The 20,480-nt window shown below is 38.4% G+C and overlaps 1 protein-coding gene across 1 annotated transcript in view; it reads right to left on the bottom strand.

Moving 5' to 3' along the window:
* Positions 1 to 20,480, bottom strand: part of OXCT1 (3-oxoacid CoA-transferase 1) — an 84,434-nt gene that overhangs the window by 58,700 nt on the left and 5,254 nt on the right. Inside the window, exons 3-6 of the mRNA XM_056513220.1 lie at positions 20,072 to 20,162; positions 8,624 to 8,759; positions 4,261 to 4,410; positions 2,392 to 2,498 (exon numbers count right to left, since the gene is read on the bottom strand). Of these exons, the coding sequence (XP_056369195.1) occupies positions 2,392 to 2,498; positions 4,261 to 4,410; positions 8,624 to 8,759; positions 20,072 to 20,162 (484 nt within the window). The remainder of the gene's footprint in view (positions 1 to 2,391; positions 2,499 to 4,260; positions 4,411 to 8,623; positions 8,760 to 20,071; positions 20,163 to 20,480) is intronic.

Here is a 20,480-nt window from a genome sequence, read left to right as displayed (position 1 = left end):
ACCGATGGATAACCTCTGCTGTAAGGAGAAGCTGAGAGAACTGGGTTTGTTCAGTCATGAGAAGGCTTGAGGGTGACCTGATTGTGGCCCTCCAGTACCTGAAGGGAGTATTCAATATAGAAGGACTTTTCACAAGGGCACGTAGTAACAAAACAAGGGAGAATGTCTTCACATTGAAAGAGGGAAGGTTTCAATTTGGTATTAGGGAGAAATTCTTTACTGAGGGTGGTGAGGAACTGAAACAGGTTGCCCAGAGAAGTTGTGGATGCCCCATCCCCAGAAGTGTTCAAGGCCAGGCTGGATGGAGTTCTAAGCAACCCAACACAGTGGAGGATATTCCAGCCCACAGCAAGAGGCTGGAACTGGATGATATTTAAAATCTCTTCCAGGCCATTTTGGGATTATCTGACTATCCACAGAAGCAGTGGCATTCTCTGATGTTGTCCCTAATGAGCAAAGCCCCAAGGGAGGTTAAGATCTTTGTTAGACAGAAGTAAACCACTGCTAAGGGGTGCAAAATACTGAAATGAAAGCCACCACAACATGCTGTATGGAACAAAGGATCTAGGGCTCATGAAGTATAACTTAAAAAAAAACCCAAAAAACAAACAAAACAAGCCGTTTTAAAAACAACTTTCTAAAGAAGTTGGTGCCATTTGGAATTCCAAGAAAATAATATAGCTTGATGTATGAGAATAGGAAAAATATTAGTGCCAGCATGTGGTCCAAGTAAGTGTACCTAAAGTACATCCTCTGAATTTATAAAAGCTCTTAGCTTGAAGGTGATTAACAGTTTGGCAGACACTTACACCATTGCTACTGGCTTCGCAGAGTCACAGGAAACACACTATGAATAGTACCACACTGCTGTGAAGGTGGTAGCAGACAGCAAGTTATAAGGTGATCCCATATTTCTCTGTTCTATGTTAGCAAATAATCATGTCTTATCCAGAAACAGAATAGGTCACTGCTTATCATAAGCAAATTCCTTTGATCTAGCAATATTCTATATGGAATAGGACACCAGACGATGATTAGTTTCCATCTTCAATTAGTTACAGTTGAAGGGAGGAGTCAAGATTTTTTAGGTCTTCACTCCAGATGGAAGTGCTATCTGTTATCAGCTATATTATGTGAATGTGGGAGACATAATGAAGACTTCTGAAAGAAACAGGAAGAAGGAAAGGCATAGAAAACAACAGGACATAAAGGAAGAGGGTAAAAGGAGAACACAACCAGTCTGTTTCTGTGGAGGATGAAAGAACTTTTGAGAGGCATCTTCTAAGCATCAGTAGAAAGACACAGGATAAAACACAGAGCATAGTGGCTCAGGATCAAACAAAGACAAGTCCATGAGGGAAGAGTGTTTCCTGTATTCAGTGTACCAGAGCTTAAGGAAAGTATCAGCCATCAAATTCATCTGCACCCACACAAAAAGTTCAGCTTTCAATCAGAAACCATAGTCTTGCCACTGCAAAAGTCATGATGTCATGAGTTGGACAAAATAAAAACTTTTTTTTTTTTTTTTAATTTAGCGTTAATTATGTGGATATATAAATATATACGCATACACACACATATATACATAATGAAAAGCCTTGCTTTACAGGCATTATTTCACAAACATATTTTTCAGTTGCTTTTCCAAACTCCGTGTTTGTTTGAATACAGACTCTCAATCAACATGTGCTTGTAATAAACTTCAAGTGACAACTAAAACACATACCTTTTCATCTGATAGCCATAAGACAAACAAATAAAAAACCGGGCATTAAATATAAGCAAACCTCTCTCCTGCTTCAGTTCAGGACAAACTAGAACACAGAGCAAGTCATAGAAAAGATTTTCTCAGTAGTGCAACATGAAACTTTTCATTGCAAAGATGTTTAAATTCATGTGATGCTTTTCCCTATGCCACTGAGATGAAATCAACTTTAAACACAGTTTTCTTTAAACATAATCAGTTTTCCCATCACTGACTGGCCAGAAGACTGACTCAGTTCCCTTCTCTTCTGTCGTACATGAACATTAATTTCTTGGGTCAGCCTTTAATCGCTCAAGAAAAAGGACCCAAACTAACATGAAAATCGAAAGAAAGAGAATGTCACTAAATTTCTCAACAGTCATCATAATGACTTCGGTCTGCTGTGTCTCATTTTTAACTATGAATGCTTTATTTCATAGCCATGTTTGAATTCTCAAAAGTCATTAGAAAAAGCAATTATATTTTGGTGTTTTATAGCAGTGTAATTTTACAGTAGGGAAAGGCAATATGAAAGAATGTGAAATCAGTAAAACATTATTTTGTCATAACACAGGAGACAGGATTCGCCTTCTCATTCATTACCTAAACTGTAAAATAATCTTTTCCCACCAGTAAACAAGTCATACCTGAAAATTATGTTTCCTGCACGATCAGCCTTCCATGCTTTCACAAGAGCAAAATCTCCTGTAATAGATTTCTCCAGAATAAAGTGACGACCATCAAACTCCCTCACCTACAGAAAAAAGTACAAAATTGAGACATTGGTTTCTTCCAACAGATTTCATGTGTGATACTTATTTCAGCTATCATATTTCAGCTTCTTTTATTATTATTTAGTTATTCTATTTCAACTTCTTTTTGTACTCTGTAAAGTTTTAACTGAAAAACTATGATAACAATGAGTACAGAGAGGCATGGAAAGGCTATAAACCCCAGTTTTATCGTAGTGTCTCTAGTGAAACATCATGAGAATCCATATTCCTTCTGCTCCATCTACTGGAATTAGACGTGCTTTGTCCTGCACATCTACCAGCTAACCAAAAACTGAAGAGCTGAAGCAGAATTACTGAAAAGGTTCATAAGCACTGCCCACCATCAGAAACCCCAAATCCAAAACAAAGTCAATTCAAGATAGACTACTCAAATCATGTCATCTAACGGGCTGCGTTTCATTTGGCTTTCCCTGCATTTATGATCAGTATTTGCAATGAATTATACTGTGTCTGAAGCCAAAATATGGAACAGGGACAGAGCTAGTGTTTTAATCCTACAGAGAGAGATTAAAGACTACCTCTCTTAACAATGTAGAAGGTAAGATATATAAATATTACTTGAGAGGGTTTAAAATTGCTGAAAAGGGAAGGAAGCATGAGGTAAGTGTATCAGACATCAGTTTGCCAGTACCATAAAAGGAGATCTGGGCCTTTATAAAATGATACTTCCTTGAAAAATGGATGTGGAGGATGGAATTGAACAAATCATGCTAGTTATCAGCACCCCATGGTTATTAGACTGAGAAGAGTAAGAGACTTTTTTCCACAAATGTCAAAAGAAAAACAAATGAAGAAAAATATTATTAAAATGATAAGCTGTTTAATGAACAAAACATTCCTCCAAATGGTAAAACATTCCTTCAAATGGTAAAACATCATAATGATGTATGCAGTAAAAAAATTAAGGAAATATAAAAGACTAAGACAATGCCTAGATACTGCAAATAGTCATGTATAAAATACATGAAAACCATGGGTTAGAGTGGAATTACCTTTACCCCAGAAATGCTCTTGAGGTAAATTTAATGTTGCATGCAGCCTAATTGGACACACAATATTAGTTAGCCCCATTCATTTCTTCAAGAAAAATAATGGTACTGAGATATCTCTTCCCTTCTCCAAATTCTACATCCAATTTCAAAATTAATCCCTTGTTTCTCCCCTGAGATCCACAGTCTTTTTATTTCTTTGCACTTGTAAAATCTGAGACGAAGTTGTATTTCAGATGTAGGGAAATGCATTTCCTGAAATCTGTGTCAGCTGAGATCTTGCCAGTTTAACATGAGAATGCCCCGTTTCTTATAAGGCTGAAGCTCCATGTACAGCTGCAGGGCTGCTTGCTGCATAGTGCAGTATTGAAAGAGCATCTGCCCCACTAACAGGAGATGGCTCTCAAACAGCTCTATGCACTTCAGTGGCATGGTACAAAATTTTGTTTGACCTCCTGGTCAGAAGACAGTTAAGTGAGGAGTAATTCATCAAGGCAGGCTTTAACTCAGACCAGGTCTTGATGATAAATCACTCTAGAACTGTAAAAACTTCACAGAGGACAGCAGTAAGCAGTGGAAGCAAAGCTAATGTGTCTGGTACCACAGACACTCAGTTAACTTAATAACGGAAGCTTAAACTTAACTCCTTCTTAAACTTCTGTTTATCTTGTAAATATGTTAGAAAGTAATTTTTCAATGCTGAAGGCTTCCTAATGGCAATCAGACCTCTTACCTCTCTTGGCTGGCTGGCAATGGCAATGGTGCCATCTGTGTTGTACTTGATGGGTGCACCCCCTTCCTGGACCAGTGTCCCATAGCCAGTACTGGTGTAAAACGCTGGGATTCCTGCTCCTCCTGCTCTAATACGTTCAGCAAGTGTACCCTATGGGAAAAAAAAAATTTAAGAAATCTTTGTTTGGGAACAACAAATCAAACTCTGATGAATGGCTTGAATTAACTTTATTTTATATCCTGTCTTTTGTAGCTTTTCCTTCTATACACAGTAGACAGATGTGATCCTCTATTTCTTCCTCACATTTTAGCTTTCCTGTATGGGACTAGTGCAAGATATGACAAGAAGTGCTTGACACACAGTCATTAACTGCTCATGTACTGTTATACAACTGCCTCCCAAATACCAGGGCCCAGCACTTGGCTATATCGCCTTTCCTTCAGTTTGTTTCCCAACCTATTAGTCTTGAGAACAGAGTTCTTTTTCTCTTTCCCACCTGGCAACATATCCTAGAAGGTTTTTCTTCTCTAACAGTCTTAAACATTGATGTTCATTCTTCAACATTGTAAGAAAAGCTTCCAAACCCACTCCTAGTTGAAACAGCCAAGCATGGCAGATTGAGAAAGGAAGAGGGAGTCAAATTATCTGGGTTGCCTGTGCCAAGAATACCAAAAAGCTAAAAGAGCAGTTTTTATACTATCTTTGACCACTCTGTTTCCAGTCTTCTCTATATCCAGCTATAGTACAAGATACTAACAGCAAAAATTCCTAATTTGCCTTAATTATGGAGTTATGGCCAAAGATGTGTGTTTGCTTCTCATTAGTGTAATTTCCCTATTTTTTTTTCTTTTATATAGCTTCCTGGATTCAAAGCAAGACAAGAACATCATGGTCAATTATCCAGTTTAACAGCCTCTTCAACATGGATTTTATTTTCCCCAGTTATCCTGCAAGAAGCACAGTGGCTTCTGGTTTATTTTCAAAATGGTGGCAAGAGGCAGATGGAGTGATACAGAGTTCTGTGTTCTAAGAAGCCTCAGATCTCACAGTGACCCCTTCCTTACTGTGCAACAATAATACAAATGTCTTCCATTTTGCCTAAGGTTATACCAACTATACCAAACTATTTTCTTGACACAAATATTTCAAATCCCCACCTCTCCAAGCAATTCACCCTACTGTTTCACATTATGTACTGCAGACCCATTATTTCCATGTTGGATCTGCATAGCATATCTGTAGTCCACAGAGCCAACTACATGTTTAAGGAGTTCGTGGTCCTCTAGATGGAAATACTGAACATTAAATAGGAAGGAAAAAAATGCATTGTGAGATTTGTGATGTTTGAAGCATTAGAAATGATAAGTGTCTGGCTCTTTTCAGGTCTGCTGACTGGGTGTAAAAGGAATTTTTCCACTCAAGTCTGAAATTCTAAGAAACATTCTCTTACAGCATCCTCATAGGCAAGCTCACGAAGAGTGGACTGACTGTACGAGAGGGCAGTGAGATGGATTGAGAACTGGCTATACAGCTGCTCCCAGAGGGTTGAAACCAGTGGCACAGGATCTAGTAAGAGGCCTTCCACTAGTGGTGCCCCCCAGGGGCCAATACTGGGCCCAGAATTGTTTAACTTATTCATCAATGGCTTGGAGAAGGGCAGATGCCTCCTCAGCACAAAGCTGGGAGGAGTGCCTGATACACAAGAGAGCTGTGCAGCCCTACAGAACCCTTGACAGGCTGGAGAGATGATCAGAGAAGAGCAATATGAAATTCAGAAAGGGAAAATTCAGGGTCCTGAACCTGACAAGGAATGATCCCATGCACCTGTACAGGCCAGGGGCTGACCTGCTGGGAAGCAGCTCTGTGCAGAAGGACCTGCAGGTCCTGGTGTGCAACAAGCTGACCATGAGCCTGCAGTGCCCTTGTGGCCAAGGCCAGTGGTGTGCTGGGGTGCATCAGAGAATCTTCAACAGGTCATGGCAGCTGACCCTGGTCCTCTACTTAGCCCTGTTGAGGCCATGTCTGGGCTGCTGTGTCCAGCTCTGGGCTCCTCAGGATAAGAGAGACATGAAACTCCTGGACTGGGTCCTGGAGTGAAAGTTAAAGAAGGCAATCAAGGGCCTGCAGCATCTCTTTTACAAGGAAAGGCTGAGGGAGTGAGCCTGTTCAGCCTTGAGCAGAGGTGACTGAGAGGGGACCTTATCAATGCCTCTGTCTGAAAGTGTCTGAAGAAAGGCTGCCAGGAGGAGGCAGCCAGGCTCTGTCCACGGGTCCTGAGCAACAGGACAAGAGGCAAGGAGCAGATACTGATGAACAGGAAGTTCCACCTGAACATGAGGAAGAAATTCTTTACTATGACGCTGACCACACACTGAAACAGGTTGCCCAGAGAGGTCATGGAGTCTCCCTCACTGGAGATACCCAAGCACCATCTGGACACCTGTGCTGTGTGCTCCAGGATGACCCTGCTTGAGCAAACATGTTGGACCAGATCACTCAGCATGGGTGCTTCCAACCCGACCCGTTCTGTGATTCTGTGTTTCACAAGAGAGGGAGCTCAAGAGAGTATTCTTAATAAAAAATTAACACAGTTGTTTTTCCAAGAAACTTATATAAATAGCTGTTTAAAGCCCAAATTTTATGTGTCACCTCTGAAAATGCCACACACTAACATGTTTGTAGGCTTTAAAGTTAGAGCACCAACTTGGCAGAAGTTGATCTCAATAGAACACAACTGATATTGATGATTTTAGAACTTCATTGCATTCATGCTATTTGGATAGTTTGGCAGTACTAAAAGACTAAAAAGTAAAGTTTTACATTTGCTCGTAACAGTATGACAGATTAATTTAGTTAAGAGGTAATGAGCAAGGCAGAAAAGGGTTTTGTCTCACAATGAACAAAATCTCCTGTCCACTAGATGGCATGCATTGCACATGCAACGTGCCCAAAACCTGACACCAAGACGGGAGCAGAGCAGCTCCTTGACTTCCTTCCCTTTATATGGGGCCACAGTACTGAGCATACCTTATGCCATTTTCTACAATCTTCAATAAAATCTAAGTGTGTGTGTGTGTGTGTGTGTGTGTGTGTAAACTTCAGATTAATATAATCTATTATTAATTCCATTAAAGGAATTTACAGAAATAAAAGTCAGTTCTGAACAGATGCATGACCCTAAGATGGTGTATTGACTTTGCAAGGTTTTGGTACTACAGGGGTGGTTTTATTTTGAGAATATTCCAGAAGCTTCCCCCAGTGTCCACAGAACCAGTGCCAGCTGGTCCCAAGGCTGAGCCCATCTACAACAGTGGTACTGCCCCTGGGACAGTGTATTGAAGAAGGAGAACCTCTTGCAGAGATATAAGTGCCATCCAGGGCAGAGAGGAGTGAGAATATGTGAGAGGAACAACTCTGCAGGCACCAAGGTGAGTGAAGGAGGAGGGTCAGGAGGTGCTCCAGGTGTCAGAGCAGAGATTTCCCTGCAGCCCATAGCAGGACCATGGTGAGGCTGCTGTGCCCCTGGAGCCCATGGTGGCCACATGGAAACACAAATCCATCTACAGCCCCTGGAGGAGCCCACACCCAAGCAGGTAAATGCCTGAAAGAAAGCTGTCACCCCATGGGAAGCTGGTGCTGGAGCAGGCTCCTGGCAGGACCTGTGTCCCCATGGAAGGATCAGTCCATGCTGGAACAGGTTTGCTGGAGCAGGACTTGTGACTCCACAGGGGATCCACATTGGAGCAGATCCTGAAGGACCACACTGTGTGGAAGGGACCTGTGCTGAAGCAGTCTGTCCCTGTGTAAGGGACCCACCCTGGATGGCAGAAGAGCATGAGGGGTCCTCCTGAGCAGGAAGGAGCTGCACAACATGTAATGAACTGACCACAATCCCCCTATTCCCTCCTCCCCCTGTGCCACTAGCAGGGAATAAATTGTGAATAAAATTACAGCCAGGAAGAAGAGAAGGTTGGAGTAAAGCGTGTGTAGGGGAATGGGGTGTTATGATTTGGGTTTACTTCTCTTGGCCTACTTTGATTTGATTGGTATAAACTAAATTAAGTTCCCCAAGCTGAGTCTATGGTGCCCATGATAATAACTGGTGAGTGATCTCTCCCGTTACTTATCTCAACCCATGAGTCTTTTTTTATATTTTCTCTCTCCTGTCCAGCTGAGGGGAGTTGAGAGAGGCTTTGGTGGGCCTGGAGACCACCCAGGGTCAGCCCACCACAGATGGCAAGTGCCTTCTGCACACAAGCAAAACATTCAGATTGCAAAACAATTTTATATGACCACTTAAGCATTATTCTACTCAATATGTTAGATGAAAAGAAATCACCAGTCTCTTAGAGACACTCCTTACCTGTGGTGTAAGCTCAACTTCAAGCTCACCAGATAAATATTGGCGTTCAAATTCAGCATTCTCTCCAACATATGATGACACCATGCGTTTTATCTGCTTTGTCTGAAGCAGAAGACCAAGTCCAAAATTGTCAACACTGTAGAAAATGCCAGACAATACAGTTTTGTTGTAAACAAAGCACTTGATAAGCTGTAGTGACTTAACAAGAAAGAATAATTATCTCCCCACACATAAGGAATTGAAAACAAAAAGTAAATTCCAGTTTTTAGAAAGTAAAGCATAAAAGCTACAACTGCAATTTAAGATTTCAGAGTTCAGACTTCATCTCTTCCAAGGTACTGAACACATCCAAAACTTCCATTTAAAGCATTTTCACATGTTAACAGCTAAAAAAATCATCCTGACAAGTGGTGTTATTTTACATATCTGCTCTTTTAAAAAGCCTTGCCAGATTGACAAAAAAAGTTAGACATGACTTTGAGTGAATAAAGACATATTTTTGTTTGCACTCCTGCCCACTGGGAAAAAGTGATTGCTTAGCAGCCCAAGGAGAAAGGCACATTGATTTATAATGCTAGTTTCTATACCAGGTAAGAGAATGTTTGTATTTAAATTTTTTTATTATACTAAATAATTTAATCCCTTACTAAATAACCACCTATTCCAATAAAGTATTTGGGCACTACAGACAAGATTTTCTTGTCTATGTCAGCTGAAACCGAATGTCAGAGATATTATACAACATTTTTCTTGTGCCAGTGCTTCTAAAATTCTGATATCCTTAATCATTAATCCTTAATGATGTTTGTTATGCTATATTGTATATTGGATTGTAATTGTATATTGTATAATGGATTAGGAACATTTTTCAGGAGTTTCTGCAACCAAGGTTGCTCTATAAAAAATACTACTTCAATTCAAGGAAATATGAGGTTAGTATATAAATATGGAAATAAACATAGCTGATATTATAAAGACATGTTTATTTCACTTTTCCAGCACACTATGCAGAATGCCAGAAGACTGGTATATGTGTGTGAAACTCCTCCACATTTATGTTTGTGTCTGCATCATATAGGCAGAGAACTCAGACCTTCCAGTCTCTCTATACAAAGGATGCCACAATCCAGAATTACCTCACAAAAAATGATGTACCTGTGCCATGAGTTGGCTCCATTCAAAATTACCTAATTACCCACACAATAGCTTGATATTTCAGGATAAGAAATACCGAAAAATATTAAAATAATCCTTTAATATATCAATTATTCAGCACTTTGTAATTAACACATGGTCACAATATATTAAGCCTGTTGTAAACACCCTTCCTGAAGAAGAGCTCCAAAAAAAGACCAGACTAAAAGACTTTACTATTATGCAGTATTCATTTTCAAGTATAAAAGTGTAGTGTTTGCCAGCCATAGCACAGGCTGCAGGTGAAGGGAGAGGGGCTGAGCAAGAAGGACCAGCACCAGCTCTTCATCTCCAACCACAATATTCCAAGAGCTGCATGGACTGACATGCAGTCCCAATGCCTTCACAACTGCATGCATCAAGAGTACTATTTTAAGGTTAGAACTATTTTAAGGAGATGACCCACTTCAGTGCACACTCAAGCATTTTAGAAACTGGATGAGAGGAAGTGAAACAAGCTTCTCTGATCTGGTTCTCTGAATTTATTCTGTGTTCTCTAGACTCAAAAGAATTATTTATTTTAATTATTATTTATTATAAAAGCTGGCCCCGCTCTCCAACTCTGACTGATTAAAAAAAAGTTAAAAATCTAACTGTGATGCAACTTCCAACATGTTCTGGTGCCAAAGCCTTGGAACTAAAATGTGCGTTGCTTAGAAACAACCTGTGTTTCTAACTCCCCACAAGAAAAAATGTCATCCAGTTTGAAACCAGAAGAGCTGAAAATAGAGAAGAAAGTGGGCAAAAAAGATTACAAAAAAAGAATAGAAATTACAAAGCCAGAATTCCCTGCATAGATTAATTCAAAGCAATTGAGAAAATTCCTCTTACACGAAAACTATCAAATCCTGGCCTCTCATTATAAAAGGTAATAAACAAATGTAAAAGACCAGCCAACACCTGATGGCAATTAAAGGGGTTGGTGTAACTATGGCAATGTGTGGCAAAAGTATAGAATTTAAACAAAACTTCAGTGCTTTCTAGTACAAGAATGGGAAGCTTCCTGAACTGCTTGCAAGCCAGAGTTCACGATTTCTATGTATTATTCAGGTGGTTAACACTGCTTTTATCATTACAAAACTTGGAAGTTACCAAATAGCAACTAACTTTTCTGCATGAAGACAATTAAATACTGTGTGCATTGATGTAAGAAAGGATGGCAACAGAGGGTCAAGAGCAGATTTGTAACAGTTAAAGAAATTTCTGCTTCATTTCACTAAGATCCATAATCCTTCCTCCTACATTTTCAGAAGCAGCTACTGAAGCATATTGTCCTTAACAGCATTCTGCGTATCATCCTTCAGGATTCCATGTGGAACTTGATTTCCTGATCTACCGCTGTGAGGTATCTTCTATCAAATGAAACTCAGTAGTTATGAAGAAATTAAGCAGAAAGTTGCACAAAGGTATTTCTGCCACAGTCATGCCAAGTTGCTCTTCACCTTTTAAGTCACTTTTCTTTCTCTTCTCCTCAAATGTAGCCAATTTGTTCAAAAACAAAATTGCTGTGAGGATCTGTTACTGAGCACACAGGTCATATACAATGTTATTTCCCTAGCACAAGGAGAACAGGAATTCCACCTTTCAAAAGTCATGCACCAGGCAGGAGGCTCTGCCTGCCTGGTAACACAAAATTACTTCAACTCCCACATGCATTTAATCTTCGGAGCAGCAGCACAAAATCCTGTTGCCATTACTCATAGGGGGTTTTTTTAGATGTACATTTCTTTAAAAAAAAATACACTGCCGTCCCTCTCTTTTGAGGATGCAATCTGTATTCAGATTTCCAGCTAAAATAACCCTTTTGCTTTCACATACATCAGTTTTCATCTCCCTCCAAAAATCCATTTTGAGCACTTCAGCCTATTTTTCTATATTTCCTATGTTTTTCTCTTACATGTCAATGTCCCAAGAAACATGTATTTCATACAGAAAATACTCTTCTCACTCACATTTTCCTATCCTTTGATTTTCCTGCAACATCTCTACCCCAGATTAAAAATTTTGAAAGCCCTCTGGTTTATGGATATTTCCTTCAATATAACAGTTTTATGGCAATTTTAAGTGATAGTTCTCCTTCTATGTATTGTTTTCTTGATTGTGTTTTTTTAAGCACAAGAGCTTTTTGAACTTTTCACCTTTAATTATGTTTACCCTCAAAATGTTCCCTATAAAATATTTTCATTGCAAGCAATGCTCCACCTATCAAACAGCAACCATAAAAAGAAAAAAAGAATCTTTACTGAGTGCATGAAAAGAATATACCTCATACACCTATTTCAAAAGCTAGATTCAGTCCTTTAAAAATTAAAACAAAGGTAAATGCAATAAAAATGTGCTGCCCTAGATAGGAAGGAAGAAGGCGTGGTAGAAGTTGACATAGCTGCTATGTGTGCAGTCAGAAAAGGGAAAGTACACATTAGTGCTAGACAGTGAATGCATTCTTTTACCCTCAGAAATGTTTGGATTTCTAGAAGTTTCAACATTCTGTATTAAGATGAAAAGTGAATAAACAGAATACATGCAATGCATATAGGAAAAGAGATCTAACTAGGCACTCATCAAGGATGTTGGTGACCCAAGTTCCCCAAACTACTTATGCAGACAAGAAAAATTAAGGAGCTCTGATTGTCTAGCAACACATTCATTCCTATTGTTTTGTCCCTCTCAGATCTATAAAAACTTCCTGCCAAAGACTGACTGCCTTTTCTAATTTAAAAAATTAGCCAAATATGACTCCCAGACAGATCTAGTCCACACATTTCCAGTATACTGGAAGTAGTCAAAGGCAACATGTTGGTGTTTCACTGCAGATAAACAACAATCTGCTGCTCTCAGCCCTACCTCTTCAGTGGCTCAAACATAACACATTCTACAACATCACAGAGAAGAAGAGATTAGCTAAGTTTCCAAACTGATAAAAGCCTCACACACCAACAAGCCGTTCATAGCTCGATGAAGCAGGAAGTAGAAATTTGCATTCTTATGCAGAAAAAAAAATGGCTAGTTGGAATGCCACACCCTCCGGGCACAAAACATACAATGCATTATTGTTGGGGGCAGTGAGTAAAAGGAGACATCACAAGACAATTACAACTGTTCTTTCTCTCTGCCTTTGCAAAGACATTTGTTTCTAAAAAATGTGGGTGTGGTCAGAACAGACTAGCTGCCCTTACTGGATAGAAGGCAGCAACAATTAGAATGAGGGCCTCCTTCTGTATTTCGTAAAGAGATGGATTCCTCTACTAATTGTTCAAAGACTTCCCAGAAGCTGATATTCCTGAAAGATTACAGACTACCAGAAATCATTAGTTATGAAACACTAACATGAATATCTTGAGTTCTGGAGAATTAAAACGTGTTGGCCAAGGACCTAGCATGATACACACCTGATCTTTCTCCTTTCATAATTTGGGACTGGAGAGATAGAAGGGTAAAACTACATCATCCCTGAAGACTATAGATTGAGAAGGAAAAGCATGCAAGAAGAATCCTGGGGCAAGGTTCCATTTCAGGCAGAAACTAAACTTTCTGCACCTAGCTGTTCCTACAAAAAAATGCTCGTATATGGCTGGTTCTACTTCTGGAAAACGTTTTATGTAAAGACACCAGTCAGCTTCTGGAGATAGACAAGCAGTCTTTTTAGGCTTTCTTCAGCTCCAAGTGTTACATAGTGAAGCATGAAACTTGATAACAGATGGACTTGTTCCAGAGTTGGAAATTTTCTTGGCAATAGGCTAGGAGTGGGGAAAGGAAACTATTTCCTCTGACATTCTCCATGTAGAGGACGAGAGGCTGATTTTACTTGCAACATTAGCTTTTCAGTCTTCAAAAGGATTTGCTCCAAGTTACATGCAATTATGCCTTCTGACAGATCCACAATTCCTCAGGAATACCAGATATGATTCCCGTTTAAAAGGAATGCACCAATCACTACCTACACGGAATTTCATGGTAACAAAGTCTTAAGCTGCCAGGCTCACAAAGGTGCCTGACTATAGCATGAAACTTTAACAACATGAAAGTTATGTGGGTAGAGGTAGCACCTGAGTTCGTAGGGACACACATTCTTAGGTCAACAAAAATGAAGTGTAATCCTGGCGGCACCAGAGAGATCCTTAACAGCCTGTGTGCAGAAAATTAGTGAACACCTACTAGATGGTGTTTGCTGGAAAACACTGAACAAAAGTGCAGGCACACCCAGGGCAAAATTAATGTAGACAATCAGTCATGTAACAGTTCTTTTTAACTCATCTTCCCCAATCTTACAGCTGGCTCATAACAATGAGATTATGTTTCACAATAATTTCCCCATGTGTTACACTGTAAGTGTTTCTCCTTCTCTGTCCCTCAGCTCCAGAAGGGCATCAAGAATGAGAACAAGATGAGGAATAGGAATTAACTAAAAGAGAGAGAAAAACAGATTCACCTCACAGAAAGGCAAATTATTCAGAGGTGTAATGCTTATTTGCCTTGTTTTTTCTTGTCTTTAGCCAAATGTCTTGACACTATCTTCAGGCACCTTTTTTTTGTAGGGCATTTTTCCAAATGTCTGATTGTAAAATGCTTAATGGAAGCATAAAAAGAGAGGATAAAGCTCTCTGAAGAAAGAGAAAAGAAGCTCTCTGAAGACTGAAAAAAAGAGGGGGAAGAGAGTAGTATGTGTGTTGCCATATGCTATGGCAGTCCTGTTTAGGATACAATGAGGGGGAAGGGGAAAGGGGAGGAAAGGGGAGGAAAGGGGAGGAAAGGGGAGGAAAGGAAAGGGGAGGAAAGGAAAGGAAAGGAAAGCCACACTTCTGAAAAATCACAAAGCCTGTGTGCAAACAGGTGTGCCTGAGCCTTAATCTCCCTCTACTCCTTCTCTGCAGTGTGTCACTGAATCCTTGTCCTTTTGCTACTGCACTATTCTGGTGGGAACTCTGTCCTCTCTGCTCTCATAACTTCATCTTGAGTCTCACAGCAAAATGGCAGTATTCTTCCTCCACCATCCTCCTCCAAAAATGCTCATCTTCTGTGAAAATGATGGGTGCAGGCATATAGGCTGTCCATGCAAGGCAGATAAATTCTGAAGAGGAGAAATACTGTATATTGCATGGTTACATCAGCAGCAAAGTCTCCTCTCTCCACATTCTTTTCTGGTATGAAATGGTGTACTGTGTTTTTATGTTAACAAGTAAATCAACTCTATTCAGAATTTTTAAAATGTACCATATTTTTCTTTCACAGAGAAGTTAAATAGTAGAGCAGTAATCTGATAAATACATTCATTTCATCATGAATGCATCACACTTTGAAAGTCACCTAGTGGAAATATAGGTTTAACTTTCATTGTTGTTTTTCTAGAACCAATTCCTCAACCATGCTGAGTTCTACATCTATTTTTTTTTTTCCTCATTTGTCATCCCAACCAGAAAGTTATCTCCACAGCTGATTTCTCAATAGTTACACGTAGTACAAAGTTAGTACAATTTGCCATGCCAAAATCCTAAATAACCTCCACACTAAAATTAGCTATATGACCTAGGCGGGTTTTCAGGGATTTGTAGTTCACACAGTGTCAGGAATTTAACAGCTGTAATAAAGTATCTCATTAGATTCTTTATAAAGAATGCAGAAAATTTTTTAAAAATCAAATTCAAATACTTAAATTCACTAAAAATATATAGCATCCTGATTTTGGCAACTTGCCATGTGCAGGATTTTACATAACTTCTTCACTCTTCTCTCTCTACCAAGACCCACTGGTGACCTTGTTTTTTTTATTTCTGAAAGTATATTTAATTTGGGATATTTGAAGAATTTCTTATGAATATACAAAAATGACACACATGATATAAGACTGAGTGCCACCTTGATCACACCTCTGTGTACCTACAAGCTTCCTTGCCAGTTCCACAGACATTTTCAGTTACATTTTAACTTTCTGAATCAAGATATTATTAAATTTGTTACACTAAAACCACTGAGTACCTAGTACTATAAGAAAGAACTTTACAGCCTTCTGTAAATTTAAAATGCAATTTCCACATGATGCTATTATTTATGTACACATTTACATTTGAATATGTTTTTAATAAGTGTAAGCAATATGAAGACAGAGAGACAGACAGACAGATACATGGATAGATATTTTAGTAACAATAGCAGTGGAATTAAGCCACATGAGTTATAAGCAAGAAGAACCAGGGAATCCACAGTGAAGATGGCAGACACATTCTGGTTTTAACCAAAATATACTATTCAAAGCAATGACTGAAAAATGAGATAACCTTAAACTTTAACTTGCAGAACATTTATTTTATCAAACCTATCTTAAATCCAAATTATTTAATTGCTAAGAATATAAAGATACCTTTTGTGCTTTAGAATATGGGGTCCAGTAAGTTCACCAGTGCATCTGATCCCATAGAGTACTGCTATTTGGGGATTTGGGAACCATTAATAGCCCAACCAATTTGGAAAACGAGAGTATTACATTTAACAGAGCTAAATAATGGCACCCAAGCATCATGCTCAAAAGTGCAAATGCTTATCTCAAATTCATCTTCTTCTTCCTAATGTATTGTAACATTGTAACATTAAGAGACCTTCAGAAAGAATACAGAGACCAAAGGTTCAAAAAGCTGCTAATGGCTAACACAGTCTGAACCAGAGATAATCTGACAGATGCTGTCAACCTCCTTTCAGATGACCACCCAGGTGATAAGCAATTAAGATCTTAACTGTGACCTCTCTATTTTTAGTGTAAGTGAAAAGCTTTTGTTCAACACAACTGCATTGAAAAGATGCATTTTTAAGTCTCAAAAGCAGAGAAAACACAAATTTGATAAAAGATCTGACCATATACACAGTTATCACAAATAATGAGCTTCATTTTCAATCTGAAAAATTCAGCCTATTCAGGTGGTAGATACAATAAAAATGTTGATTTCAGTATGTGATTATAGCCAAAATTATATATCCATTTTATTAAGCACAACTAATTAAAAGTAATAATCCCACGCACTTTTTTTAACTTTGATTTTAAATATTTGGCTATGTTGATAGTTTTTGTTGCAACAAAGATCCTGAAACAACAGGTAGCCTGCATTAGGAAAGCCTTAGCATAGGCTGAGCCAAAACATCCAAGTCCCAAGTTCCAAATAACTTGAAATCAGTTGCAACAAGATACCATGAAGTTACATGGAGATAAGAAAACGGCCAAAAAGGTACAGTATACTAATCAGAGCTATGTTGGTAATTTACTGAATCAGTGTTTAAAACAAGATTTAAAGAAAATATTTATTTATTTATCCATACATTCACTTTCATTTATTTCTAATTTTTATATATTTTTATTAATTTTAATACTGGCAAATGGGGAACAAACTAAATTAAAACATGAATTAAGAAAACCTGTAATAAAATGGATTTTGGTAGCCTACTGAGATAGAATACTCTCAATTTAAAGGGCTTACAAAAACACAGTGAAAATAAAGTATTTACAGTATGAAGAATATAAGCATAACAGTTAAAAGAGAAGGTGAGAGAGGTTGTATTTTAGAAGCACAACTATCTGTCGTGGTTATCTTGCACTATTGGCCTGGTTCACAAGCTTCAGTTCCCCCCCCAGCAAGTTGTGTAAATACCAGAGGCACTGGATATTTGAACTGCTTCACTTTCAAACACTTTGCCTTGTTTGGCTTGGCAAAAGAGCAACTGCTCTTAAAGGAGCTGTTTCACTGGCTAGCACACAGCATGAGCACAGGATAATGTGCAGCAGCAGACAGAAAGCTGAGCAGTGTGACAAAGAGCACCCCATACACTACTGTACAACCTATCACTGAAAAGCCTTAAACAGGCCAAAAACAGGACTTCACTGCCAGCAATCACATTATTTGCACAAGCTTTTGCAGGAGGAATCTCCTCCCAATTACACTGCAGCACAGAACAGTAAGTAGGGTGTGAACTTGTGAATATCCTACCCCTGTAAAGTTGTTTCCAGGCACTGCCAAGCATTTCTAGGCTCCGCTGAACCTTGTTTCCAGCTAGAAAAATTGGCAAGAACACTTCAGGACTTCCTAATTACTGCTTTCCCTTAGATGTAAGTGAATTGCTGTCTCCATTGCTGCTATTTTAGTTATAAACAGACAGCTCTGTATACCATTCCCTGGCTCTGGCATGTTGAAAGGCATGTGACTCAACCCATGTAGCTGCACTGCTCTCCAGAACAGGCTGTCTGTCTGTGCACTTGGCCCCTTCCCTGCTCCAATTACAAGCTGCCTGCTACACCTCACAGCATGAGAAAACCTGACCACAACCAATTACCTCCTATTTGCTGGAAGAGCTGGAGAAAAGAAAGCAGCTGCAGTCAAAAAACTGAAACACAGCCAGGCATCAACTGTAGCACAAGGTCACCAAAGAAAAGCATGCTAAACCAGATGGCAATTGAAAGTGGCCAATTACTCATGCCACAAAGTGCCTGACACCTCAACATTACAGGAACAATTGACCCTTTGAATTCGACTGCTGTAGGGTATAGGATTGCTGTGCTACTTCAGTTATAAAGGCATTTATTAGTTTTGCAATATATGATAATACACTATACTTTTGGACAGAGTATTAGAAGATGCTAAGAAGATGCATAGTATTAGAAAAGCATGCTTTTTGACAAGCTAATTAGAAGATTAGAATTGGTATCAATTGCTTGATGAGAATTCTGACTTTATTCCTGATGACACTTGTGTTTTAACCTGGTTCCCATATACTGCTGAACTATAGCAGGCTAAGTTCCACACAGTAGTAAGACAGTAAATAAAAAGATAGATGAAAGTTATTTTATTACTAATTAAATTCCAGAATAAATTATATTGTTCAACAGGAGAGTAAAAACTTGTATTTTTACAAACTAGACTTTTAAAAAAAGCTCTAGATGCCCTTGAGCATTTTCAAATTTTTACACTGTTCTGTAAGAAACTGTCCCGGCTTTCATGAATGCTCATACAAAATGAATTTCAAGACAACAGAAATTAAATTTTGCTTTTCTGCCCAGCAGCCAAGAATTTTACAGAAATCACTTCCACATCAAAATCCAAAGAACTTTCAGGAAAGTTAACATTATTTCAACAAAAATTAATTCTAACCAATAACAACAGCAACTATATTCAGAACACAATACAAAATGTCTTCTTTTTCATTCTATTCCACAGGGCTCCTCTTTCTACTTTTTCTCATATTCAGACTTTCACCTGCCCTTCAGGAACACCTGTGCAATTGCTATATCTGCAAATATAATCTGTTATTCAAAAAGAAGACTATGAGGAAAGTTAATGATCTCTACTCTAGTGCTTGATCTTTCCATTCAGAATTATTTCCATCTCTTTCTCCTTTCTATGACCCAGCAGAAAATGTTTCCCATAAGATTCTAAGGAGCTTAAGTTTGACTGTGTATGTACCTAATACAAATACAAATCATCTGTTATCCAATGAATGTGCAATTAATATTATGCATATTAATATTTTTATTTAATTTCACTTACATTTTTATCAATGCACTTCAACAGAAGTGGTTGTAGTTATTTCTCTATATGGTGACCATTAGGTATTGTGGAGGTCACTATAATCAACAGTAAACATTGTTGTAAATTTGACTGTGTAAAAATTAGCCTGAAGGAGAGATGAGAAATTATATCTGAAAGAATATATTTCAACCCCACACGAATTTCTTAAGGGGCAAATATTTTAATAAATAAATCAAAAATCTGAAGACCCATTAAAGAGACTCTCCATTTTTTCATCATAGACATTCTCTGCTGTTTTTGTGTTGCTTGGAGTTTTTTTTAAATTTATAGAAATAGAAATAGTAAGAGGACCAGAAAGCACCAAACTGAGTTTAAAAAATATATCCCTATTTGGAATTTCACAAAAACAAAACACACACATACACACAAAATCACTGACACTACATTTAAAGCCTCTAAGTTACAGTTTCCAGTTACAGTCAACCAGTTAAATATACATAAACATAAATATCTTTAGTAATATAACTGCAACTCTCTACAGCATGACAACTGGTCCCTGACAAAGTCGAGTATACAAATAGTACTGAACTTCCTGGGCTCCTTCCAAAAATAACACTTTCAAATCAAGTTGTCTGGTTAATATGAAAATTATAATGGTGAAAACAAAGATTTCTTTCATATATATCAGCATTTTCACATAATTGGAATCTTTAGTCTGTACTTATTAAACCACAGACATATGAATACCTACCCTGCATTGTTACTGACTGCTGTTATTCCTTTCACTCCAGTCTTCAGTAAACCCCCAATGAGGTTTTCAGGAATCCCACACAATCCAAAACCTACACAAAATAAAAGAAAAATTGATTGCGTAAGAAGTGTTTGAAAGAACATAGAATATTCAGAAATATGGGAACTAAAAATCTTTTCTGAGTAGAACAAGTTCTTTAGTCAACCAAATAAATCAACATTTCCAGAAAGAGTTTCCCCCTAGCACTGGAATCTCCCCAGACACTTCCCAGTTTGGATGAAAGTTCTTTACCCATCAGAGTGGGCCTTTAGAGAAGCACTCCAGGGCCATGGCTCTCCTTATATGTGTCCTCAACCCTGTACCCATTATTCCTCCTTCTCTTTCTACCCACTTAACCTTCTTAACAGAA

Source organism: Oenanthe melanoleuca, chromosome Z, assembly GCF_029582105.1.
Source record: "Oenanthe melanoleuca isolate GR-GAL-2019-014 chromosome Z, OMel1.0, whole genome shotgun sequence".
NCBI lineage: Eukaryota > Metazoa > Chordata > Aves > Passeriformes > Muscicapidae > Oenanthe > Oenanthe melanoleuca.
This window is presented reverse-complemented; position numbering and strand designations above follow the sequence as displayed.